Genomic DNA, 22,532 nt, shown 5'->3' with positions numbered 1-22,532 from the left:
ATGGGCTTAGCCCTGCCCTCTTTTGGGGGAGCCAAAATTGCCTTTGCATGCCCAAACACTATTTCATTCCTCACTCGCACTCTCTTCTCTGCACCGCTTTCCATCCACCCTCTCATTTCTCTGCCTATGCTTTCACTCAGTGTCTGCAAATGGGAAGATAGCTGCAACCTCCCCAGTCTCTCTCCATCCCTTTTTCTGGAGCAGCCCACAACTGAGTAGTAGAGGGTCCTTGTGTGTGCGTGTGTGTGTGTGTGTGTTGAAAAAAACACAAGCCAAGTAATTATTCAGGATTCACACTGCGTTTCTGGCCTAATGAGGTGGCGGTTAATTGCTAGGTCTGGACGGCAGCTCTTTGGGGCCGGCTTGCAAACAACGCAGAGAGGAGATGGGAGCTGCAGGAGAGTTGGGAGGAGTGACAATCAACAAAAATGAGTGTGAAGTAATAGAGACTGTGGGCCAAAAAAAGCTAGTCAGACACAATCCATGAGTTGGCTTTTATGCGCAACCACGCTTGTCTTTCTCCCAGACGGCTTCTTGGGTGAAAACAGTTGATTTCCCTTATTGGATCAGAGGGTTAGGGTTACTCATTCCTCCTGAGTTTGGGCTGAGTGATTTCAGCGGGTGATGAGAATCTGAGAGGGCTAAAGCCTCCCTTTAAGTCTGTCCTGATCCACGCTGTGTTGAGTACTGAGTCCATGTTGAAGCTGGTGTGACCTTCATCACAACAAGCAGCCTCACAATCAATGTTAAGCCCAAACCAAGTGCATTACACACAGTGAGGCTGGATTCATGAGGCTATTTTGCTTTAGAGACCAGTGGCCATCTGTTTGTTTGATTTTTTTTTTTTGTTTTTCTGCATTTCAGGCCAAGTACAAAGCAAATGATCACCTGTGGAGTCGGTGGAGAGGATGAGCGTGAATGCGTTTCAGTAATCAGGTTTCATTAAAGTTTGGTGAAGAGAGTTTGCAAGAGGGGCTAGGCGTGACCAATGTCCGTTGAAACCTATAAAGCTTGTCAGAATTAACAGTAGGCTAGCAAAAGGAAGGAGTGTAACACTTAGTGAGCCGCACTTAGTCTTCTAGAATTATTGAAGTCAATTCTCTTAGTGTTATGGCCCTCACATGGCATAAATAAAGGACTCGAGAAACGAAGAGCAGCAGTAAATGCAAACTCAAACATAGAGGTTAGGTTTCTACTGAAAGCTAATTTTCACAGATGTACTTCAATATAAGAGACCAAAGATCCAACAAAAATTTTTCAAATAAAGGCATGAAATAGGACTGAATGCTGGACAAATCTGCACCCATTAAGTCCTGAACTAAGGATGTATTAGCATTTTTTTCTACATGCATGATACTAGGCCAGACGTTACTGATGACTAGTTGATGCTGTCATCTTTTTCCTGAGTGCGGGAACAGTAGAAATAATAATAATAATGATGATAATAAATAAATAAATGGCGAGGAGGGATTGGGAGAGGAGGCAGATTGAAATCAGCAGTATTGCAAACACACTGGCACTCAATTAGTATGCCTGGCAGCACTATGCACCGGCAGCTGGATTCATTGTACACATGCACATGTTGTGCTAACGCCCAGCCAATGCGTGCAGTTAAGAACTGCACAGACACAGCCCTTTCCTCCCAGCATCTCCCTCTCCGTCCCTCTCCACCTTGTTTTCTCTGGGTCGCTCTCTCGCTCACATAAACAGAGAATGAGAGAGCGAGAGAGAAACAAAGCCCTCGTACAGCACGCACTTACACAGCATCTCTGTCTGAGTTGGTTCCAGATGAATAAGGCAGAATACCAAGTGGCCCACTTATACGCTACGCAGAGACAAATAGACCAGTCAATCACCGCAGGCTGCTGCTGAATTTCAAATGCTCTCTGGTGTTTGTGTGCGTACGTGTGTATAAGACAGCTTTTTTCTATTTGTTGTGCCTTGAATGTGTCTGTGTGCGTGAACATAGTGGTACAGTATGTTCAGCAATGCACAGTTACAATTTAAAGTGATGGGCTTTTCAGCGTCACAGCCCCAGACGTGTGTGCTGTTCATGAGAAAAGAAAAGAGGAGGCTGTTTTACAAAAGGGACACATTTGATACAAAATACTGTTGGAGAGTACTTGTGTTTGAATGGTGCCGCCAAGGTAAAGTCAGAAAACTAGTGTGTAGAAAGGAGCAATGCCTAAGACCAATTCCATTTGTACCTGCTCCTTCCTCCAAGCAGTGCTTCATGTATTAACCTCCCCTGCCTGTCTCTCTGGAGTGCAGCGCGGTAGGCCTGTCAGAGCAAACTGACCGACAGAAGGGGTTACCGAAGAGGTACAAACAATACTATTCAACAAAATGGGAGCTTCTCTGCTGGGATTGGAGCCTCTGAATTACTTCGGGTACACATACGCACCCACCCATTGCAGCTTGAACTGTCGCACTGCTCGGCAGCATTGCTACATAGAAACTTGACAGATTTATTCAGCAAGAGTGAGCAGTGTGCAGCCTCCCTTTATCCATGGGTGAAAGGCAACTGTTATAGCCCCGCACTATAGTGATCACTTCCAATATAAACTTTCTGAAAATCAGACTGCTGGGCTTCCTCAGTGGTGTCTTTTCTTATCTGCCATGTCAGGTGGATGCTGAGAAATAAGCAATGCCAGTAAAAAAGAAGACTGCAGTCCAGTGCGACTTGGGAATGGGGGGGAAAGAGCAAGTCAATTGGTTTCAATCCAGGGCTGTGTGGGAGCTCTCAAATAAAATTTCCTGGACCAGGGAATTTAGGAGGGAAGAAAATATGCAGCTCAATTTACAAACCCAATCTTATATAGCAGGCAGCATTAATATAAATGTTTTTAACATATGCATTGCCTAGCATCCATTCTTTATATATATAGACAAGAAACAACTTCAGTGATCAGACCCATTACCAAAAAAAAAAAAAAAGCATTAGTGGAGGCCCCTAAGGCAAAACCTCTTTCACAATGAATAAAACAATGACAATACTGCCAAAAAACAAACATCTGAATTTTTAATGAGACGGAGGGGGGGACATGGAAGCAAGCTTTAAATAATGTCTGAAAGAAATCCACAGTGTGGCAGCTCTGAGCATGGCCTCATCACCAGCATCAACCAGAGCAGATAAACCAGAGATAATCCCATTTCACCAGGAGCTTCTCGATGGGCTGCACTTTTCTTTTGTCCCTCGTCCTCTCCTCTGGACGACAGAATGCGTGACTTCTCAAAGAGGCGGACATAATAATACGCTTGGAGATGCTCTAAAAATTCAAGGATTTTCAGATGAAATAAATTATCAAATTAAGTGAGTTTGATCATTAAATAGCTTTTATTCTTGGCAGAGTGTAGAGGCCTATGTAACAGAATTTAGAAAATTATGTGACATTAAAATGCCGCTGAAACCAGAGCTAATGTCACTGTTTTGTAAGCAGCTGCTGAAGGCCACCTGACCTCCTATTCAGCTGTACAAGTCTTGGATTCAATGACTTAATTATTAGCTCTTTCTAAATAAATGTACTGTTGAAAAGCAAATGAAACTGATCAATTTTCATTCCAGGTGTGCTAATGTTTTCCGTATCACAGGTAGCAAACATGTATGGGAATACACAGTCAATAGAGACAAACTACATCAGTTTATCAGCTATGAAACATCGATGTTGAAAAATGCTGCACAATTCAACCTTTTCTGTCCATGTGTGATATCAACTCAATCCAACTGTGAGTCAGCATTTGTAAACAACAACTATATTGTCAATAATTCTGACAACTTTTCCACTCAGAGTGAAACAAATGACTCTCGACTTAAACTGAGGAAATTAGACTTGAGCTTTTCTTTCCTGAACCTGCAATTTCTCTTTCGTTGGGATCTCGCTGTTTTAATAGAGCAGTGTCATCGGCACACACGCAAAGACACACACACACACACATCTCTTGTGCACCTTAGGCCACCTCTGTGCTTTGTCTCACAACCACCAAAGAACATCCACAAACAGCGGCGTGAGCAATGTTGGGAGAATAATTATGCAAATGTTTTATTCCCCACAGAGTATGAAAAGCAGTGGCAATCACTCTATTCAACTTCTTCATTCTTCTTTGAAAGCAAAATTAAAATAATTTCCACTTTTTGTCCCAATGAAAAGGGAAGTACATGAATGTGTGTGTGTGAGAGAGCACACACAGTACATATGGGCAACCAGTGTGTGTCTGGCAGGTTACATAGAGGGTGTGTGTGAGTGCATATATTGTATGTATACACTGTATTTTTCACAGTGTGACTGCTGAGAGAGAGATAAAGCGTGACATCACGTGGCAGGCTGGTTCTTTGTGATTAATTTTACTGGCCCTATTTCTGTCCCTTCTTTTGATGACATATATCTGTATCCTTCAGAGAGCTACAAAGGGATGCAACCCATGCACCTGTGTATCATCAGTCTCATTCTCATTTATGCATGCAGACACAGAAAAGTAGGATACAAGCTATTTGCATTCTACAAGGAATTATTAAAGCCTTTCAAAGCTATCCATTTCAGATATATAGAAGACAATTTAAGTGCACACGGCGGGGAAAGGCTGTTTTATAGAAGTGAAATGAAAGTGTAGCCCTGTGCAGAGCTGCGGGTTTATACTGCCAAAATAAAAATAAATGAAAAATATGCATGATCTCCAGACCTGGAGCATCATTTTCAGACAGAAATTAAAAATGTTACCCATTATAGTAAGTCCTACCTTGGTTTTCAGAGCAGGCTCAAGGAAAATTTCCCGAAGGTTGGCATGTTCATAAAAATCTTGATTCTGTGACTGGGCAAGCCCAGAAAAGGCTGAAGGATACAAGGCTGCTTGTATGGCGAGAAGTAGAGAAATGCAACAAGAAGAAAGAGAAGACAATGAAGGGAAGGAGCCGAAAGTTAACGTCGGGGCAGGCTCTCAAGGTCCAGAGATGAAATGTGCTTTTCAACATTTCAAGCTGGCAGAAATGAAGACAGAAGGGCAGGTCTGAAGATGTGCAGCTGCTGTGCGAAAGGAAAGAGCGCGCTGCAACAGAAAACAGCTACAACAATGCATGCGCACTTTGAAAGAGGCTGACATACTGCTGTATGACACATTTGGAAAAGACATGCTGCATGCACACATTAACTGGACAGTGATCCAGATCTTTAGTTAAGTCACATTTGCATGTTGTTTTGAATGAATTTTGACAGTGCTTTTCCCTTGCAGTCTCATTTTGAAAGTGACCACACTGACATTAAAATCAATGATCCACAAATGTGGAAGAAGTGCTGGCTGTTTTCTCAGATATCGTCAATGTGTTATACTGTAATATGGCAACCTCTCACCCAGAAAACATTGCTCAAGTTGCAAGAAGGCATTCTCATTATAACCATAGGGGGAGTGAACTTTAAACAGCAGCCATGAACTCATGATACTAATATTGTATGTTCAGAAACAAAAAGAATAACAAACCGGTGGTAGTGTTGATACTCTCACGTCTGAGATTTCCATGGAGATCGAAATCATTTCGAACTGACTGCTTAACAAGCCTGTAGAGTAGACTGATGGCTCTACTTAGATTCTCCTTTGGTTATGCAACATCTTTGTTCAGGCTGCTGGTGATGTCCATCCCCCCGACTCGACACACTCTCTCACAAAACAGACACACATCTCCTAGGTCTTCCCACAGAACACACCTGGTGCCATACACCTCTATCTGTCATCTTTGAAACCAGCACAGTACAGCTGCTAACGCTCCCCACAGGCAACAACTCAAACGCAGGATTCAGCACCCCTCTCCTCTCTTCACTTCACTTCATCATTCGCTCTCCTCTCTCGAGGAGCGAAGGGTGTCTCTGCTTATCTTGGTGCGGTGTGTCATGCAGACAGAGCCGTTATTATCGCCTTCGCCTTGCTTGAGTCTTGCAAGAGCCAAAGGAGCACCTTACTAATCGTCCTCTTACTGTCATGCCCGTTCATATCCAGTCCAGCTAACGAGGCAAGCCATCATAGCAATGGCAACAACACGCAACAGTCAAAGACTCCATCACAAATGAAACAGGATGATTTGGAAAAAAAAAAAAAAAAAAAAGCAGAAAAGAAGGTGAGGGTGATACAGCTTAATTCAGCATCCACCACTTAATAAGCAAACTACGACTTGTGCAAACAAGTCTATTAGCCTGTCACCCTGCCTCTGCCCCTGTTTAAATCAAGCCTGTGAGGAGGCCTGAATGCTAATTGAACATAAGCTCAATGTTACCAAGCTGAGCTCTGCCACACATGTAATTCAAACACTGCAAAAACCGCATCAAAACACATCATTTACTATCAAAGTTTGTCTAAAAAAAGAATGAATGTATACACTTTGCTTTTTGTAAAACAATTGAATATTTCTGCTATTTCTGCAAAATTCATGAAGTAGCATGTTTTGCAGCACATTTAAGTGACAAGAAATCAGGATATTTTCATTTTTTTATGAGGTCATTTCCAATGTTCTATGAATATTATGGAAAAGATGAATAACAGTAAATAAATACTGTCAATGTAGGAAAACAATTCACACCAATAAAATAAACAACACACTTGCAATGAATCTATTTCCCCTCCCTCCTTGCTTCCCTTCCTGAACTCCCTTGCTGCCAGCCACCCAGCAGGTGACCACATGGCAGGGACACGGGATGTAAATCACAGTTTCTCCTCACAGCATGTGTTAGCAGTGCCTCAGGAGCCGAGGAGCCAATCTCTCAGTGAACTCCAAGGACGTCCAACTATGAATAACGCGTGAGTAGTAGAACATTAGCAGAGGAGCGAATGTTGAGTGTAGCTGGGCCTGTTAAGCAGGTATAGAGGCCTTGTCAACTAATATTTTGATTTGATATTCAACATTTTCAGTGTCGCGGTTAATGAAGAAAAGAATTTGCTGTTTCAGAGACGATGTGTGAAGCTTCAATGTGATGCTATTAAAGCTGCACAAGGCGAGTTATTTATGTATGTAAAAATGCAACTATCTTATTAGTTTCAATGATGAATTAAGACCGTAGAAGAGCAAAGTATCCAATTTCCTCTAATTGGGAACCTGAAGATTCACACAAATGGTCTCCTGCAGCACTGCAAATGACTACTTCATTGGGAGAGAGCTGGACTCACCGATGATCAATTCCTCACACATTTGAAGAGGGAACAGTGCTGCCACTTCAACAGCACAAATGCAAAGTTGCCCGTGCAGCTATGACTCAACAATTGCAAGTCCTAGCACCAGCTATCCACATAGCTACACCTCCACCTGCACCACTCACTCCAGCCACACACATTCAAATCACAGCAGTCACTAAAAAGGTTTCACTTACGGTCGTTGCAGAATGAACCTCCATAGGACGTCATGGTGCAGTCACAGGTGAAGCCCTCCCACTGCTGGAGACACACCCCCTGATGGTAGCAGGACTCCTCCGTACAGGTGGTACTGGGTCCTGAGGGCATAAGACATAGTTCAGCGTGTCTAGTGAAGCGCGTGTTATAGCATTTATAGCATTTTACGTCTGACCCAGAAACAAAACCCTCGGGCAGCTCTGCTGGCAGTTCACCTCCCTTAGCAATGACAGCTGAGGATACTTCCAAAAGCTCTACTTAGAAATACATGATAGTTTCATTCAAAGACTCTAATTTGAAAGGTTTTCTTCTAACAGTGCTGTCATTCTCAGAGAGAAACAACACCTTTGGCTGCCCTCAGCTCACTGTGCGGTTGGTTGAAAGGAGGCGAGCATTAGGGACGTTAAACCAGGGTTGGTTTCTGGTGGATGTTTTAACCAATTAGCCTTGTGAACTTCATAAGCTGATAAATCAATGCTCCCTTAATGTGAGTTTTACAATAGGTGCCCACATGGACACTGAAACAGGTTTTTCTTGATGTAATCATTCCTTCTGTTCTGTGGTGTGTCAGCAGTCCAACAAATGAAGTGAATATGTTAAAGTAAGGGGTTTTAATGGCCAGCATGGACGAGAGAAATTATGACATTATTAAGCAAAACCTGTTTCAGTGTTCACGTGAGAACTAAGACAGACTTGAAAAATGGTGAATCTATTCTTTAACTCTGTTGTCAGAGCATTGTTTACTTGCAAATCCATATTAAAAGACCCGACAGCTGCAACCAAACACACTAGCTGCTCATCCACAGACTACAAGTCATTTGATTAATGGCGCTTAGTAACGCTTTCAGATCAAATTTGATATTTATTCAAGGTTGAGACCTGGTGTAATCACCAGACTAGGGGCACAGCTGCACTGTAAATTAGTAGTCTTGCTTCTCCACCAAATCTGTGTGTTATGTGTGTGTGTGTGTTGTGTGTGGGGGTTTTGGAGGGGTGGGGGAATGCTCTCTCTTGTTGTTCCCTCCCACGTCACAGATGACTAAAGGCATTTAAATTGTCAATTAGAAACTCCACTGTTGTAATTTCTCTGTGGAATTCGAGCCACTTATTCAGATAGGTATGTATGACAGACTGCCCTGAAAACTCATATTTCCCCTTCAGATTATACATACAACTGACCCCACAGGCGCTGTCATATGAACAGACATGACCTGAAAAATAATTTGCCAATTGTCGCCTTTGTTGCCTCTGTATTATTAGAAGCTAATACGACTGATGAAAATGAAAGAAGATCATCATTAGGATTCTTCCCAACAAAACCGGATTTGTTCTCAAAATTAGAAGGGTGAAAAAAAACAGAATGATAGATATGAGATTAGGATGCAGATCAAGTCTCAGGCAAGAGAATTGTTCTAAAAATAAGTGTGTGTGTGGTGGCTGTCGTGTTGGTGGTGGTGGGGATTCTCATTAAAATCTCAATTAAACACAAACATTTCCAAAGACCCATGGTTCAGTGCCAAACTAATTTGTTTCCACATAGATAAACAGACATCTCACTGTGCCATTTACAAATGGCCCAATTAAAAAAGCCCATCCCCACCCCCACCCCCCAAAACATCAGCAGAAAACAAATAATAAAAAATAAATAAATCACTGATCTATGAGAGCTTTTACTTCCTGCTCCAAAATGTCCACTTCAATTCAATGTCATTTCCTTTCTATCAGCTCGTTCTGTTAGTCGTTCCTAGTCAGGCTAATTGTGCCATTAATTGCTCACTAATGAAAGGTTCCCTTGAGAAGCTAATTAAGCATATTGTTATAATTAATAACCAAGCCATGCTATCACTTCCTCACTCTTCCTTCAGCTATTGATCAGCCAAACGCTACCTTTAGAATGGCTGCCTGAGAACCAGTTTTTAAGTGTCTTGGGGGTTTTTTGGAGCGATACACTCCATCTGCTGTTTGCTCCAAACGTTCAGGAAAATCCTGAACAGTACAGGGAGCCAGTGAGCCCCACATAAGCTGGAAAAACCCAAAGTGAACACACGTCTTCACTCCCTTGCTGCTGTCACCTGTGTCTACAAGTAACAGCTGGGTTACAACTGAAACATCTGCTGCAATATTAGCAGCGTAGAGTAGGCCAGAGAACCCAACTACAGATTCACTGGAGCATGTTGGTTCATAATGAAAAAAATTTTCAAAGGAGGCATTTTCAACTTTTTTTTTAAATGTTTTTTTTTTTTTTAATGGTTTTTACAAAATCTGCAAATTATTTTGAGTGTTTTATTAATCTTGTAAAGTAATTAAAACTGTGCTGCTGCTTCTATTCATGCTATGATGTTTACAACTACTAATACTACTATGCTTTATTTTAGCGATATAGATGTTTTTTCACACTTTCTGGTCTCCTTTCTTCATGTCTACCCTCTTGAGCTGCAGTGAGTCAGCAACACTGTTTATGTACCTGCACTTCAACTCTCGGGGTCTCAGTCTCCTTTCCTTTTCCCTGTCTTGTTCTTTGTTGTTGTGATCCGCTGAGTCAGTAGAGAGCAACAAGAACAAGTTCAATGTTCTGCCCTTTGTTTGGCCTCAGGTCTAGAGAGACTGGACCAGCAGCCACCTCTGACCGCTCTGGATCCCCAGTCCACAAGCTAACATTGACCTCAGAACCAAGTCGGTCAGGACTCTGGCAGTGATCCATACCCAGGACAACAGTGTATTTTGCAGAAGTCATCTTCATTTCTCTTGCCATTGCTTTTGGAATTCAGGATCTTATGTGTTAGAGAAGATCAAACAAGACTAGAAAACGATTAAATATAAAAGTTGTAATTTAACTGATTCCCTGTCTTCTCTGCATCTGCTAAAGAATAATAATTCTGAATTTGATTACAGCAGATTAGATAAGCAGTCTAAATTGTATTTGATGTATTCCTGTAATATCATCAAGGGAATACATAGATCTGCAACAACCTCGAGGTTAGGTATACTATTATTTGTCAAAAGGTCCAGCCTTCCGAAATTGGTCAATTACAGTATAACTCATGGCACATCCAATCATCAACTAATATTAGCATCCATTGTGGGTGCCTGGAGGAGTCAATCTTATAGCTTAATGCAGTTTTGAACTGTGTTTAGAGCAAAGTAATTGTGGTGTATAACTGTAGGCAGGTAATAAGGCTGGCTGGCTGGCTGGCAGAAGTAGCAGCGTTAGGGATGGGGGGGGGGGGGGGGGGGGGGCTGGATCAGTGCCGCATCGAGTCGGCCAGTGTGGCCCTTGGGGAAATCAAGTCAGCGCTCTCCGACACTCAGCACGCCAGTGAAACGGGGGGCAGGGGGAGTGTATAGGGGAAATGCTACAGTCAAAATCCACTGTTATACCCAGAATTAACTACTTGACACTGGAGCCACGCAGTCTGAGATGTAGTGGTGAACTGTGCACACCAGAGGTAAAAACACAACAAATGCAAGATTGATGAGGCAAAAGCCAACAAGGGTGGGGTGTCGCTGAGATTAGCCACACTGACAATAACATTAGAGGAGAGAGATACCTCCCTCATGCAGGTTTTATAGAGCAATAGAGAGGATATACAGAGGACAAGGGCTTAGATTAAGACCGTCCAGAGTTGGAAGTATTTGGGTGGGGTTACTGGTCAACATCAGGGAATAACAGCCACATAAAAATGCGCCAAATTACGGTACTGGTGTGTCTTCATCAAAAGCTCTGTGTTTAATTAGGCCATGGAAGAAACTGTGAGATATCAGCTAAAATCATTAGAAAATAATGTTTTCACCTTTGTCAGTAACAACTGACACAGTATATTATTAATACCTGAAATGTTTATCAATCAAGTACTAGGTGTTGTTTTCATCTGCACCTCCGAATGACAGATTGAAATTTAATTGTGCAAAAACTGATTCCAACCCCACTCCTGACTTGTTCTCCTTCTAATTATCAGTCATCGTTTCAAACGGAGCTATCCTTGATGAGAAATCTCTGAAAAGTTGACATTATTATTGCCATGAACACTGGATTATACACCGAATGATCACACGTACACTTGAAATCAATGCCATTTGATTTCCCCCCGCTGATTCACAGGAGAAACAATTGTTATTTATCCTTCCCTTTGGACATGAGATGGACGTCATTGGTAATTATGGGAATATAACTAAAAAATTACAATTAAGTGCAAGACACATTGGTTTTCAAGCTAAATATTGTCCCTTTTAAATGGAAAGTATGACTCTGACTATTACTGTATGTCAAAGTCTGTACGTATGTGACAGACAGCTGCCTCCACCACTCACCATCGCAGCCTCGTTCCACCTGGCCCACCCTGTGGAGGGCATCTGCGATCAGGTCAGGGAGTCTCCCATTCAGGTCCACAGAGGCCAGACAGCCCTGGTACCCATCCCGGGACGCGATCAGTTTGGGCAGATTGCTGTACATGTTCTTCAACACGCCACCGATGTACAGCTCCCCTGCAAAACACACACAAACAAATCACCGCTGAGAAATAGAAAGAGTTTATATTGAGTGAGGTCTACAATAAATTCTGATTACCAGTACACAGCATTGTGTAACACAAAAATGTGAAAATAGTCTGTGACATTTGTACATTTGTTTCTGTATAAATACAAATTAAGAGAATTAAACACATTCAAAAAAAGTCTTTTCAATTAAACTTCTTTAAAGATTAATCACAGATAACAACATTAATATACATATCAGTGTTTGGGAGGCAAACGTAAAATGACCCAATAGCGAGATAATGAATAAACAAGTTCCGCAACAAAACAAAGAAAGATTTAAATGTCAGGGCAAGGAAGCAGAAAAAAGGCTTACACATACAATAGCCTTTTCTCTTTTTCAAATATATTCCTCCTCCCATCACTGCAACCCCGAGTCTAATTAATCCTTTTGTTGCTGCTGCTGCTGCTGCAAGCATGTGATTTACTGTAAATGACAAGGTCGCTCCATAAATATTTCACACACTGTACTGGAAACAGACCTTTGTGGACAAAGCTGCAAAAATCTACAACTGTATTTGCAGTATTGACATGACATTGACACTGTGACATGGATTATGGATGCATGGTCACATCTGCCTCAAACACAGGCTCAGTACCCAATCTGAACAATATGAAGAAGAAAAGGAATTCATACAACAAATATTTCCGCAGAATTCAGTGTATTACATCGACTGTTTGCCATTTGGCCAGACACTTAATTCACTTACCTGCACAATTTACAGTTTTAGTTCTCTTTTTTCATTTTGTTCTTTTCTCACATAACTATTACAGTTGTAAGGAGTAGATACAATGTGTTCAGTCTTCTGTGACCTCCTAATCTCACTATTCCAAAATTACATTTCAATTGCACTTACATTCACATAACTGTACAAAAAGAATCTGGAGTGCAGAATTAAATTCACTGTAGTGACTCTTCATGATTTACTCAATAGCATTTTACACACGATTTCCTTTTCATGATCTTTTACTTAACTTGGTGCATTCTATATTGATGTTAGATAAGTCGATTAACTCGTGCGCCACTGAAACACGAGATGAAAATCTCAAATGTAAAGACAAATAATAACAATAATTTAATTGTGCTGTCATATTATTTGGGCAGTCTGCCAGAAGGAATAACAGGACATGATGGACACCTGCTGAAAGTACTGACTGCAGCAGCCAAATAAGCAATCACTCGTAAATGGTTGCAGATCGACCCTCCTGCAGGAGGTAATTGGCTTGAAATCATCAAAGAGATTCAAGAGATGGAAAGACTGACTTTCCCACCAAGACTGAGAAACACAGACATACATTGCAAGATGGTCAAAAGGGAAAATATATTTGTTGGAAAAGGGAATGTGGCCAGTGGTTTTTCTCACACATATATAACAATAATTTCATTGTAGGGAGGAGGTCACGGTATAAATCTTCATATAACTCTATAGGTTCAATACAATAGGCCCCAATGATGTCACACTGCATGAAAACATGCTCCTCATTTAGAGACTACCACTACATATAAGAAGTGATAGTGCCTTTTGTTCATGTGGCACATTCATGAATACCATAAACACTTCATTTTCAAATGTTAATAAACATGCAAATAACAACATGTTACACTGAGGAGAAGAGTGCAGATGAACACGCACGAGCTCACACTGAATGAATTATGTCTCTACATATCTTATCCTGTGTTCTCTTTAGTGTTGCTGTTGTGAAAGGCTAAATGAGCTCATTTTTGATCCATTTGTGGACATATGGGGTTCCTATGGATTAGATATAGAGCCTGTAGAGTGTAGTTGTTGATCTGCCGTAAAGGTGTGCAGTACCACATGAAAGTAGCAGACAGTAAACATTACAGCCACCAGGAGACAGAGAATTGATATTTTGAAGCTAAGCAGTGTGAATGTTGGGAGGTATGCCCCTGAGAGATGTCCCCTGACAAAATGTTTGTCATTGCACAGGCGCTGAGAATATGTTTTGATGATTACATGATTCAAAGAAGTAGCTTACAGTTCTACATGAATAGATTGTGTGGCATCACGCCTGAAGCACTGGAATTGACTTTTGATGCTTGGGAAGATTTATTCCGTGAGCCTGTCAATATAAGGCACTCTTCTGGGAGAGGAGGAGAATATACACAGCAGCTCTTTCTCATGAGGGAAGCAGAATTTGTGTAGCCTCAGCGAGATGATAAAGCTGAGTTTTGGGATATCTCTGCGCTCAAGCACAATTAAGGTCTCTTTACATTACAACATAAAAGGAAATATCCATCCACTTTAAAGCCCAATTATTTTCTCTCTCTTTCTCCCTTTTCCTCTCTCAGGCCTCTGTTCTGCGGAGTTGTGGGGAAAATGCCAAGTAAAATTATGAAAAACACAAAGAGGCCTTTGATGTAAGTGCATATGAATAAACACGGTTTGAAATGCTTCAGGCACTCCTCATCATCAAAACTCCTGCTTTACCCTTTATCTTTAAGGAGGCATAAAATGAACATCCAGCAAAACCTTTCACACAGGGGTGAGATCCTGCTACAAAGATACGACCATCAGAAAGCCGAAAAAAAAAAAAAGAAAATTCACAGCTGAAAACTGGAACTTTTGATTTTAGCACTCAGGGAAGCAATGAGCCACGAGGTCAATTATATGTGGACTTTGTGTAATGGAATGAGTCAATGATGTTTGCCAACTTCTCTCTAGAATTAATGAGTACTTGACACTTCATATTTCCCAGCTGGGGCTCCAGGGCATTATAATCAATACAACACATTCATTAGCTGTCTGACTGAGCGATGTCCCGAAATCGCGGCCGTAAGAACCATTTAGTAAATATGACATTATCGGCATGGAGTTAATCTCAAAAGGACAAACAGTGCATTTCCTGCAGAAGTCGACAGCACATTTGAGATTCCACTGGCTGACTGCATAACTGGAGAAGGCAACAGAACAGGGAGGGCTGCGCCAGATGTACTGTAAAAATTAGTCATGCAAGTTTTGCTTTCTTTCAGCGGAGTAAAGATTACAGGAAATGAATAAATATGCAGCACACATACACAAACCCACTCAGAGAACTGGGCTCTCATTGTGTTCAGTTTGGAGTTGGATACTTTCATTTGAATTACAGATTTCTTTGGGTAAAGTTTGCACTTCCTTGCTCATTTGGGCCATGAACACTTTGTTCAGCAGCATACATTACAACTTATCTACCTTGTTTTGAAATGTGGCATGGCTGCAGTGTCACTAGGGATGTTTACTGCGGATGCTCCAGTCCCGAACATCTTAAAAGCTGCCAGGTTAGCATGCATGTCATAGAGAATATCATGCAGGTGAGTGATGCAAACTTTTTATGTATTATTTCTTTTCTATTTATCCTGGAGAACAATTTTATTTCACAAAATCAATAATCTAGTTTTGCACATTAACCATTTTTATATTTGTAGACAAAAAGTAGCCCTCCTTTAAAAAGGATTATTTTTCAACTTTGGCATCTAATAAATAAAACAAACATATAAGTTGCTCTGTACTTGTTATTCCACAATGATGGTTAAGCATTTGATACTGAATAATTTTAGTGCTTGTGGGATGTGATTTTGTGATGTGAATAAAACTGATATTTGAATGTTTTAACTTTGCCATTTACACAACTTGCCCTCTATTTTTTGGCTTGCAGAGTTTGAGAGCGATCTGGAGCGGGCAGGTTAAAACTATGAGTAATCATTTTCCTCCCAGCCAGAAACTGTGTCCTGGTCTGGCTGCACTGTCCCAGCAGTGATGAATGCCTGCGCTGCTGAACAGCTCATCCACAAGACGGGACCAATTACAGCCTCCCAGACATCGCCAGGGACCGCCACCTCCACATCTCTACGGTTACCATAATGACCTCTCAGGAGCCATTGGGAAGAGTTGGGATGCTATGATATGGAGCCCCGGAGAGCCTCTGACAGCACAATCTGGAAGAGCACACTGACTTAATATTTACACTCCACAATCAGGCTTTTCGGAGGATTTTTAAGTGAAACACAGATCTCTGAGATGATGCTTTCATTTGTCTTCCACACTGTGAAAACCTCATATATCTAGTTTTGCTGAGCCGTAAATTTGATCTGTGAGTTGGGTGAATGACCTCAGGAACCATGACGGTTATTCCCAACTTCTAGCAAACAGAAGCACTGACTGAAAAAATATTAGTAATTTTCTTGATACTTTGTAAGTTTATTTTCTTCGATGTAATGGGTAGATCTCTTGGCTGTGTTATATACATTATTTGGTCAGAAAAACTGGCCAATAGCACACAGGAGAAAACCTTACACAGTTGCTCCAATTTCAGTGCTTTCATTAAATTTGAGTTATCTGCAAGGGGAATGAATTTCACGGGTGTAAGACCCATGACACCCGTCTTAACATCCAAATAGCACTTCCAACATTAAATAACATTTGAGGTGCTTCAGCTTCTTCTTCTTTTGTTTTTGAGATATCGTGTTTGAATCCAATAGCAAAGTTAAGCTATTGGATTCCTTGCCTGTAATTGGCTCCCAAGTGAAGTGATACTATTGCAGTCTTTGGCCATATCTAACAATACAGTGATATACATCATTTCTATCCATCACTAAGATCAGTGTGATAATGAGAACAGGCTGCGAACGCGCAATGGCTGTTCTTGTCACTAAACAATAATCAGATCCCTCTTGCCGATTCCCTGGTGAACACAAAGTCAACCATTAACTTTCATTAAATGCTCTATTAAGAATCTCTGCCTCCCTCTCGAGTCCTCACTCTCTTCTCTCTCTGTTGCTTGTGTTGCCTTTGCTCTCATGCTGGCTCTAATTGACAAAGATTGAATGATTGCTGATGAGAAACACAAAAACACACACACACACAAACACACACGCATAAGCTGTGGGCTGTGCAGATGAGTGATTGTTAGGCAGTGGCAGTGTGTGTTCTATGCAGGACCGGGACAATGGCAGCCAGCAGGAAGATGCAGGGATTGTGTGATTGCTAATTACAGAGGCGCTCCGATCTGCAAAGGCGCCACAACAAGACGATTGGTGTAGAGAATAAATGTTGACGCTGGCGATGTGTTAATTGTTGATGCTAAATCATAAGTTGTATAATTGTCTTGTGTTGTCTCTCTGTCTTTTGGATATTTGTGCATCTGAAAACAAAGGGCATAGCGAGAGATGTTTTGAATCCAGCAAGAAAAACAGACTGCAGCCAACTAAAACTGTAATTATTTGATACAGTACTGACATGTTTCCACTGACAGGTGCATGCTCGTTGGCTCTCTCTCAGATCTATTGTAACCACAGGTGGTGTAATACATTTTCAAAGTCTCTCTCTCTCTCCCCCCTTCATTCACTAACTCTCTCAATGTAGGCAGCTAAGTGAGGGAGAATACTCTGTAAACAGAGTAATGTGTGAAAATGCATCACTAAACGAGTGCAAAATGCACTGTGTCTGCAAACACTGGCACCAAAGAAAGTCAGACCTTATAGGCGGCCTTGTGGGTAACGCGTATGTGACGTAGCGTAGCGGGTTTGTTTAAGGGAAGGCACCAACACACAGCCACAGAAAGGTGCTTTAAGCTATTAAGCTACTTTAACCATCCATAAAGTGTGTAGATAAGCTCTGGCTGCAGCATAATAGTTATTGAAAGACTTTGTGTTTGCCACCACAGAAGGGAAATGAAAGGCTTCTCTTCATGCAATGTTACTACAGCATCTACCTGCATTCTTCACAGCAGAGTCGGCCTGGACTGTGAAAAGCTACTGTAGTTACCAGGTATGAGCCAGGCTGAAGCCAATTAAAATAGCCTAAAACCAGAAGTCTACCAGCTACGGTTTGAAGCTGCGTATCTGGAAATCACAGAGTCGGGCTTCGCAGGTGGAGTAACAAATGCATTGTGCAGCAGCAACAACCGCATATTGAGACAGTGGATCAGATGATTGACTGTGGGATGTTTCATTTTCTTTTGTGATTTATTTTGTTTGCGGCTGCAAATCTTTATCGGCAGTAACACTGGAACCCTTCCTTGCGCCCATGTTTAACCAAAGTCGGTGCCAATGTCTGCCAATCATCACCACAATCAAGGTCCTTTCATGACCAAGAGTGTTTCAGGCAAGGGAAAATGAAAATTAAATTAAATTAACTCTCACACAACAACATGACTGAGCTGCTAATGTTTGATTGTGTTTGCCATGCACATGTTACTGTTTTTGCATTGCAGCATGTCTGATTATCACTGCAATACTTAAAGTGGCTCGCTATAATTAATCCTTCAAATTGCACATGGACATTTTAACACAGGCAAGTGGAGCGAGAGAGGGAAGAAATTGAGTTCTTACTTGCTATCGATTAGCAATCTGGCCATTATTGTTTCTTGAGCAAGAAACAATCTAGTGTGTCTCACCTTAAATACTTTAGTGCCAAAGATAGGATTTTGGTAGACAACTGCTCATAAGGCGAACTTGGTTTAAATGGTAAGGAGAAAACTCGGAATCTCATAATCAAGAACAACATTATTATTTGATTTGCTCTCCATCAATTCAGTGGTATGTCTGAGCTGCTGCACATGCAGTTCATAATCCCCTTGGTGCCATGCTTTACAGCATAAGTCTCTCAGCTGCCCTATAACTGTTTATGACACACTGGAGCCTGCTGTATTAAAATCATACAAGCTGCAACTAACCCCCGACAAGGAAGTATATCTACATTACAGGAAAGCCAAATATACAAATTCAGAATTTCTAAAAGAAAAACACAGAATGATCCATATGACTGTTTGCCGTGTCAATGTTTCACTAACTCAATCACTTGGTATGTGAGTCCTTGAAAGGGCTCCGAAAATGGTCCAGTGCCTGCTGGTGACACATTGTGAAAGATTGCATGATGACACGGACAGGCATCATTGCACACTTTTATGCTTCCATTTTTGCTCTATGGAATGTCACTCTGTATTCAGTGTCCTTTCGCGTTTCCTTGGCTGCACCCCCTCGTTCAGTTCACTTTGCTTGGTCACTATCTTTTGCTCTCCATTTTCCCCGTATTTGTTTTCATCTCCCTGCCCTTTCATTTTCCAGCCTCGCTCTCTGCGCTCACAAGATCCTCACCTCGTCCTTCTTTATCTCGCCTTCCTATCCCACTCTCTTTGCTTTGCTCGATTCTACCTTAAATGAGATCTGGCGCAAATGACAGCACAGGTCAGATGTCCAGGTCTGCTATCTGAGTGTTTTACTGATCGAGCTTTCAGTGCACCTGTTAGAACTGGCAGAAGTTGAATGTGCGCAGACTGCTCTACTGAATTGATGATGTCTTCAGGTGACATTTCTTGGAGCTGGTCCACTGATGCTCAAGTAGTGACTAACGGTGGGCTCACAGAGTTTCTGTGTCAGATATTACATCTAATTCAGTTTGATCTCAGTGAAGAGAATCACGCTGTGAATCAGACAATGGAGCCATATCCTGCAGTAAAATCCACTGCTGTCACGGTGTCCTAGCAGTTATTCTATTATTCACTGTCCATGGAACAGCTCTGTGATTTCACTCCAATCGGTCTCTGCTGCAACATCAGGAGAGGCTTGTTCATCCTCACAAATTAAATATCTATAATTCTCTAAAACACTTTCATAAAACCAATATTAATGTGGATTTTCCCTGTGATTCTGCAAAAAAAAAGAGGAAGAAAAAATGTGTGTCTTGAGATAATTAAGGAATCCTACTGTTGCGTTTTCTTATGTTCTCAAGTACCTTCTCAAGGACCTTTATGATGGCCTCTGCAATAGTTGCTGTCAGAAATCATATAATAGAGGGGAGGGGGGGTGGATGTTTTCCCATCAACCACTCGAGTGTCTGTGAGTGTGGAAAATAAACAAATGTACCCATGACATTATCTCATTGCCCCCTGCAGGTTAGTGCAGGCCGGCCTATGAGGCACCAGGGACTTGGGACAAACTCTCCACAGCAAACCTAAAACTGATTGTTCTAAACTTATTTCCATTATTCTTGTGTGTAATTTTGAAAATCAGAACACAGTAGGTGAAAGGTTCCATAACCGAAGCAGCAGGGATGGATGCCACTTGTAGCTTTTCTGCCGTGAGGTAATTCAAGTGAGTTTCCAACAGCTCTCACTTCAGAATTGGTTTTCTGTCTTTGTATCTTTTGCACATTAACTGAATATTTTGTAGTGTCAGTCTGTACAAATAGCACTTTTCTTTTCTGGCCCTCAGTCTTTTGTACACTTTCCAGTCAGGAGAAGCCTTCTAAATTTCACTTGACAGTAACTGAAAGCTAGGTTTCTTTTCTTCGCCCATCTGCTCCGAGAGAGATTATAAACATCATTACAAACAGGCAAGGTAGAGGGTTGAGCTGCCATCCTCTTTTCTGGTCTTTTTGTTTGCATGGAGAAGATTGTAATTTATACTTTGCTAGTAAATCCAACAGCTAGTCAGTTGTAAAATGCTATAAATGTAACGTCACTGCAATTTCTACATGCTTAATCTAATTTCATAAGGCAACTGGCACAACCTACCTACATAGCTACTACTGACATCACTCAACATAACCTGTGCACACATGCACGTGTGTGTAAGACAGGCACACAAATACACTCAGAATAAGCGCTGTCTCTATCTCGGCTCCACCCCTGGTGGAGAAGCCAGCTTTTGATGAAAGGGAGAGATGAGGCGAGAGAAGGGAGGGTGGGAAAATGGCCAAAGCTCTGAGTAATGCCATAGTAAATTGTAATGTAAGACAGGTCAGTGGGAGAAAAAAGCTAAAACACACTGCTCTATTGCAGCACTCAAGCTACCTAGCCCATCATTTATTGAGAGAGCACTGACACTGAGCAGAAAAATGGAGGGGATAGAGAAGGACATGGGAGGGAAAAAGAATGTGAAGGGAAGGTGAGGCTTTATAGGAATGGCTGAAGGACCTGATTTATATATACAACTTGACATGACATTTGATGTTGCTATATTGACTTATAAATAACTTTTAGTTGGCTACACAAGTGAGTACAATTAAGAGGTGGTTTATAAAAACGGCTTAGTAGTTTAACGTGTAATGTAAGTTAAATAACTGGCTTTAAAATGTGCATCTATAGAGGCGCGACATCTTATAATGGTGATTAATTAAACTTTCTAGTTAAAAGTAGGTGTTGATTGAAAACATTAACAATGAAGATAAGAATGGTGATCATGGCAACATCACTAACTGTGCTGATGTTGTAGATTATGACAAATTGCTGTGGCAGTCTGCATCTCTCTCTAACTGCTGTGGTCTTCTTACGTGCAGCTTGCATTGCACCTCCGTCTCCATTGCAGAGACATTTGTACTATATGACATTATATGCTAATCCAGTTACGCTGTATGTGCATTATCATTATGCAAATGGATCCATGTGTTACTTTGGCAGATTTTTATTACTTTGCCTCATTCGCAATCCTACACCGGGCGCAAACCGACACAGTGTTAAAGGAAATTGAATAAAATACGTATGTTAGAAACGAACGTGCAGACACATGCACTCAAACTGACAGTTCTCATTTCACTGCATCTAATTTGAACCGAAACTGTACTTTTACACCTGGTTACTGTTAGTGCTCATTAACACTTTGAGCTGACTAGTCCCAAGGGAAAAGTATCTTTCTGTACAAATGCAAAATAATTCATCTACTCAACACATATAATCACATCTGTTTGAAACAAATTCAAAAAGTCTAGCACTGTGCATCTGTCTTGACACAACGCTTGTTTGAAGAGCCATCTTTGAACAAGTACAAGGAACTACAGCATATTGGCCAGATTGGAAGTACTTTATACATGATGTTAAAGTTAAAAAAGATAACCTGCTTTTCTTTGACTGATTTTCATTGTGTTTTTGCATAAACCATGAGGGAAAAAAACACACAAAAAAAGTTGTCTTTTAATTTTAAGGAAAGGCCATCGGAGGATTTTTTCAATGACACGAACACACAGGTTTCAGGGAGCCAGTGTCTCATGGCCATGAGAGAAGCTGTGGGTTGAAACTCCTCCACAACAGTTTTGCTTAGCTTAGGCATTTGAAATTGCTTTCCAATTTGAGTGTCAGCTTAATAAGACCTTAAAGCATGTTAACAAGTCAAAGCCCTTTCAGCTAAAACTGTATACTCCTCTTATTCCAACCTCAAGAAAATTCCTGAAGAAACATATGTAATGAGTGCTGCACAGCTCAGCGGTATTTGGTGCCGATTTCTTGGTGGATGAAGCAGAAATCGACCGGATTTAAATTTTCACTGCTGGACAATGAATTCATTCAGTATGATGACATCTCATTGTTGTCCTTCACTTGATAGATCTGTGCCGTCTTATTACTGTTGCCCCAGAGACGCGAATTTTAAAGGCTATTCCCACTGATGTAATGCTATAGAGGACGGCCCTAATAAGAGTCAAAAGAGAGGAAGAAGACAAATGTGTTCTTCTTACATAATGGACGAAACCCTGGCATTATGGTAATGACATTTCCTCTCCACACAACATAATGGAAGGGCAGGAAAACCCTCAGAACGTAGCAATGCATGTATATACAGGGGAAGAATAAATGATGATTTACGTTCATCCTGAAAAAGGTTCACTCTGAATACCTGTAAGTGAAAATGTTAATGCGTTGGTGAGCATGTA

The 22,532-nt window shown here is 41.3% G+C and overlaps 1 protein-coding gene across 8 annotated transcripts in view; it reads right to left on the bottom strand.

Moving 5' to 3' along the window:
- nrxn2b (neurexin 2b) overlaps window positions 1-22,532 on the bottom strand; it is a 623,496-nt gene that overhangs the window by 258,248 nt on the left and 342,716 nt on the right. For all 8 annotated transcript variants that reach the window (XM_076725432.1, XM_076725438.1, XM_076725436.1 and 5 more), the window contains 2 exons: window positions 11,671-11,844; window positions 7,344-7,463 (listed from right to left, as the gene is read on the bottom strand). In XM_076725432.1, the coding sequence (XP_076581547.1) occupies window positions 7,344-7,463; window positions 11,671-11,844 (294 nt within the window). The remainder of the gene's footprint in view (window positions 1-7,343; window positions 7,464-11,670; window positions 11,845-22,532) is intronic.

This window comes from Chaetodon auriga, chromosome 24, assembly GCF_051107435.1.
Source record: "Chaetodon auriga isolate fChaAug3 chromosome 24, fChaAug3.hap1, whole genome shotgun sequence".
Lineage (NCBI taxonomy): Eukaryota > Metazoa > Chordata > Actinopteri > Chaetodontiformes > Chaetodontidae > Chaetodon > Chaetodon auriga.
This window is presented reverse-complemented; position numbering and strand designations above follow the sequence as displayed.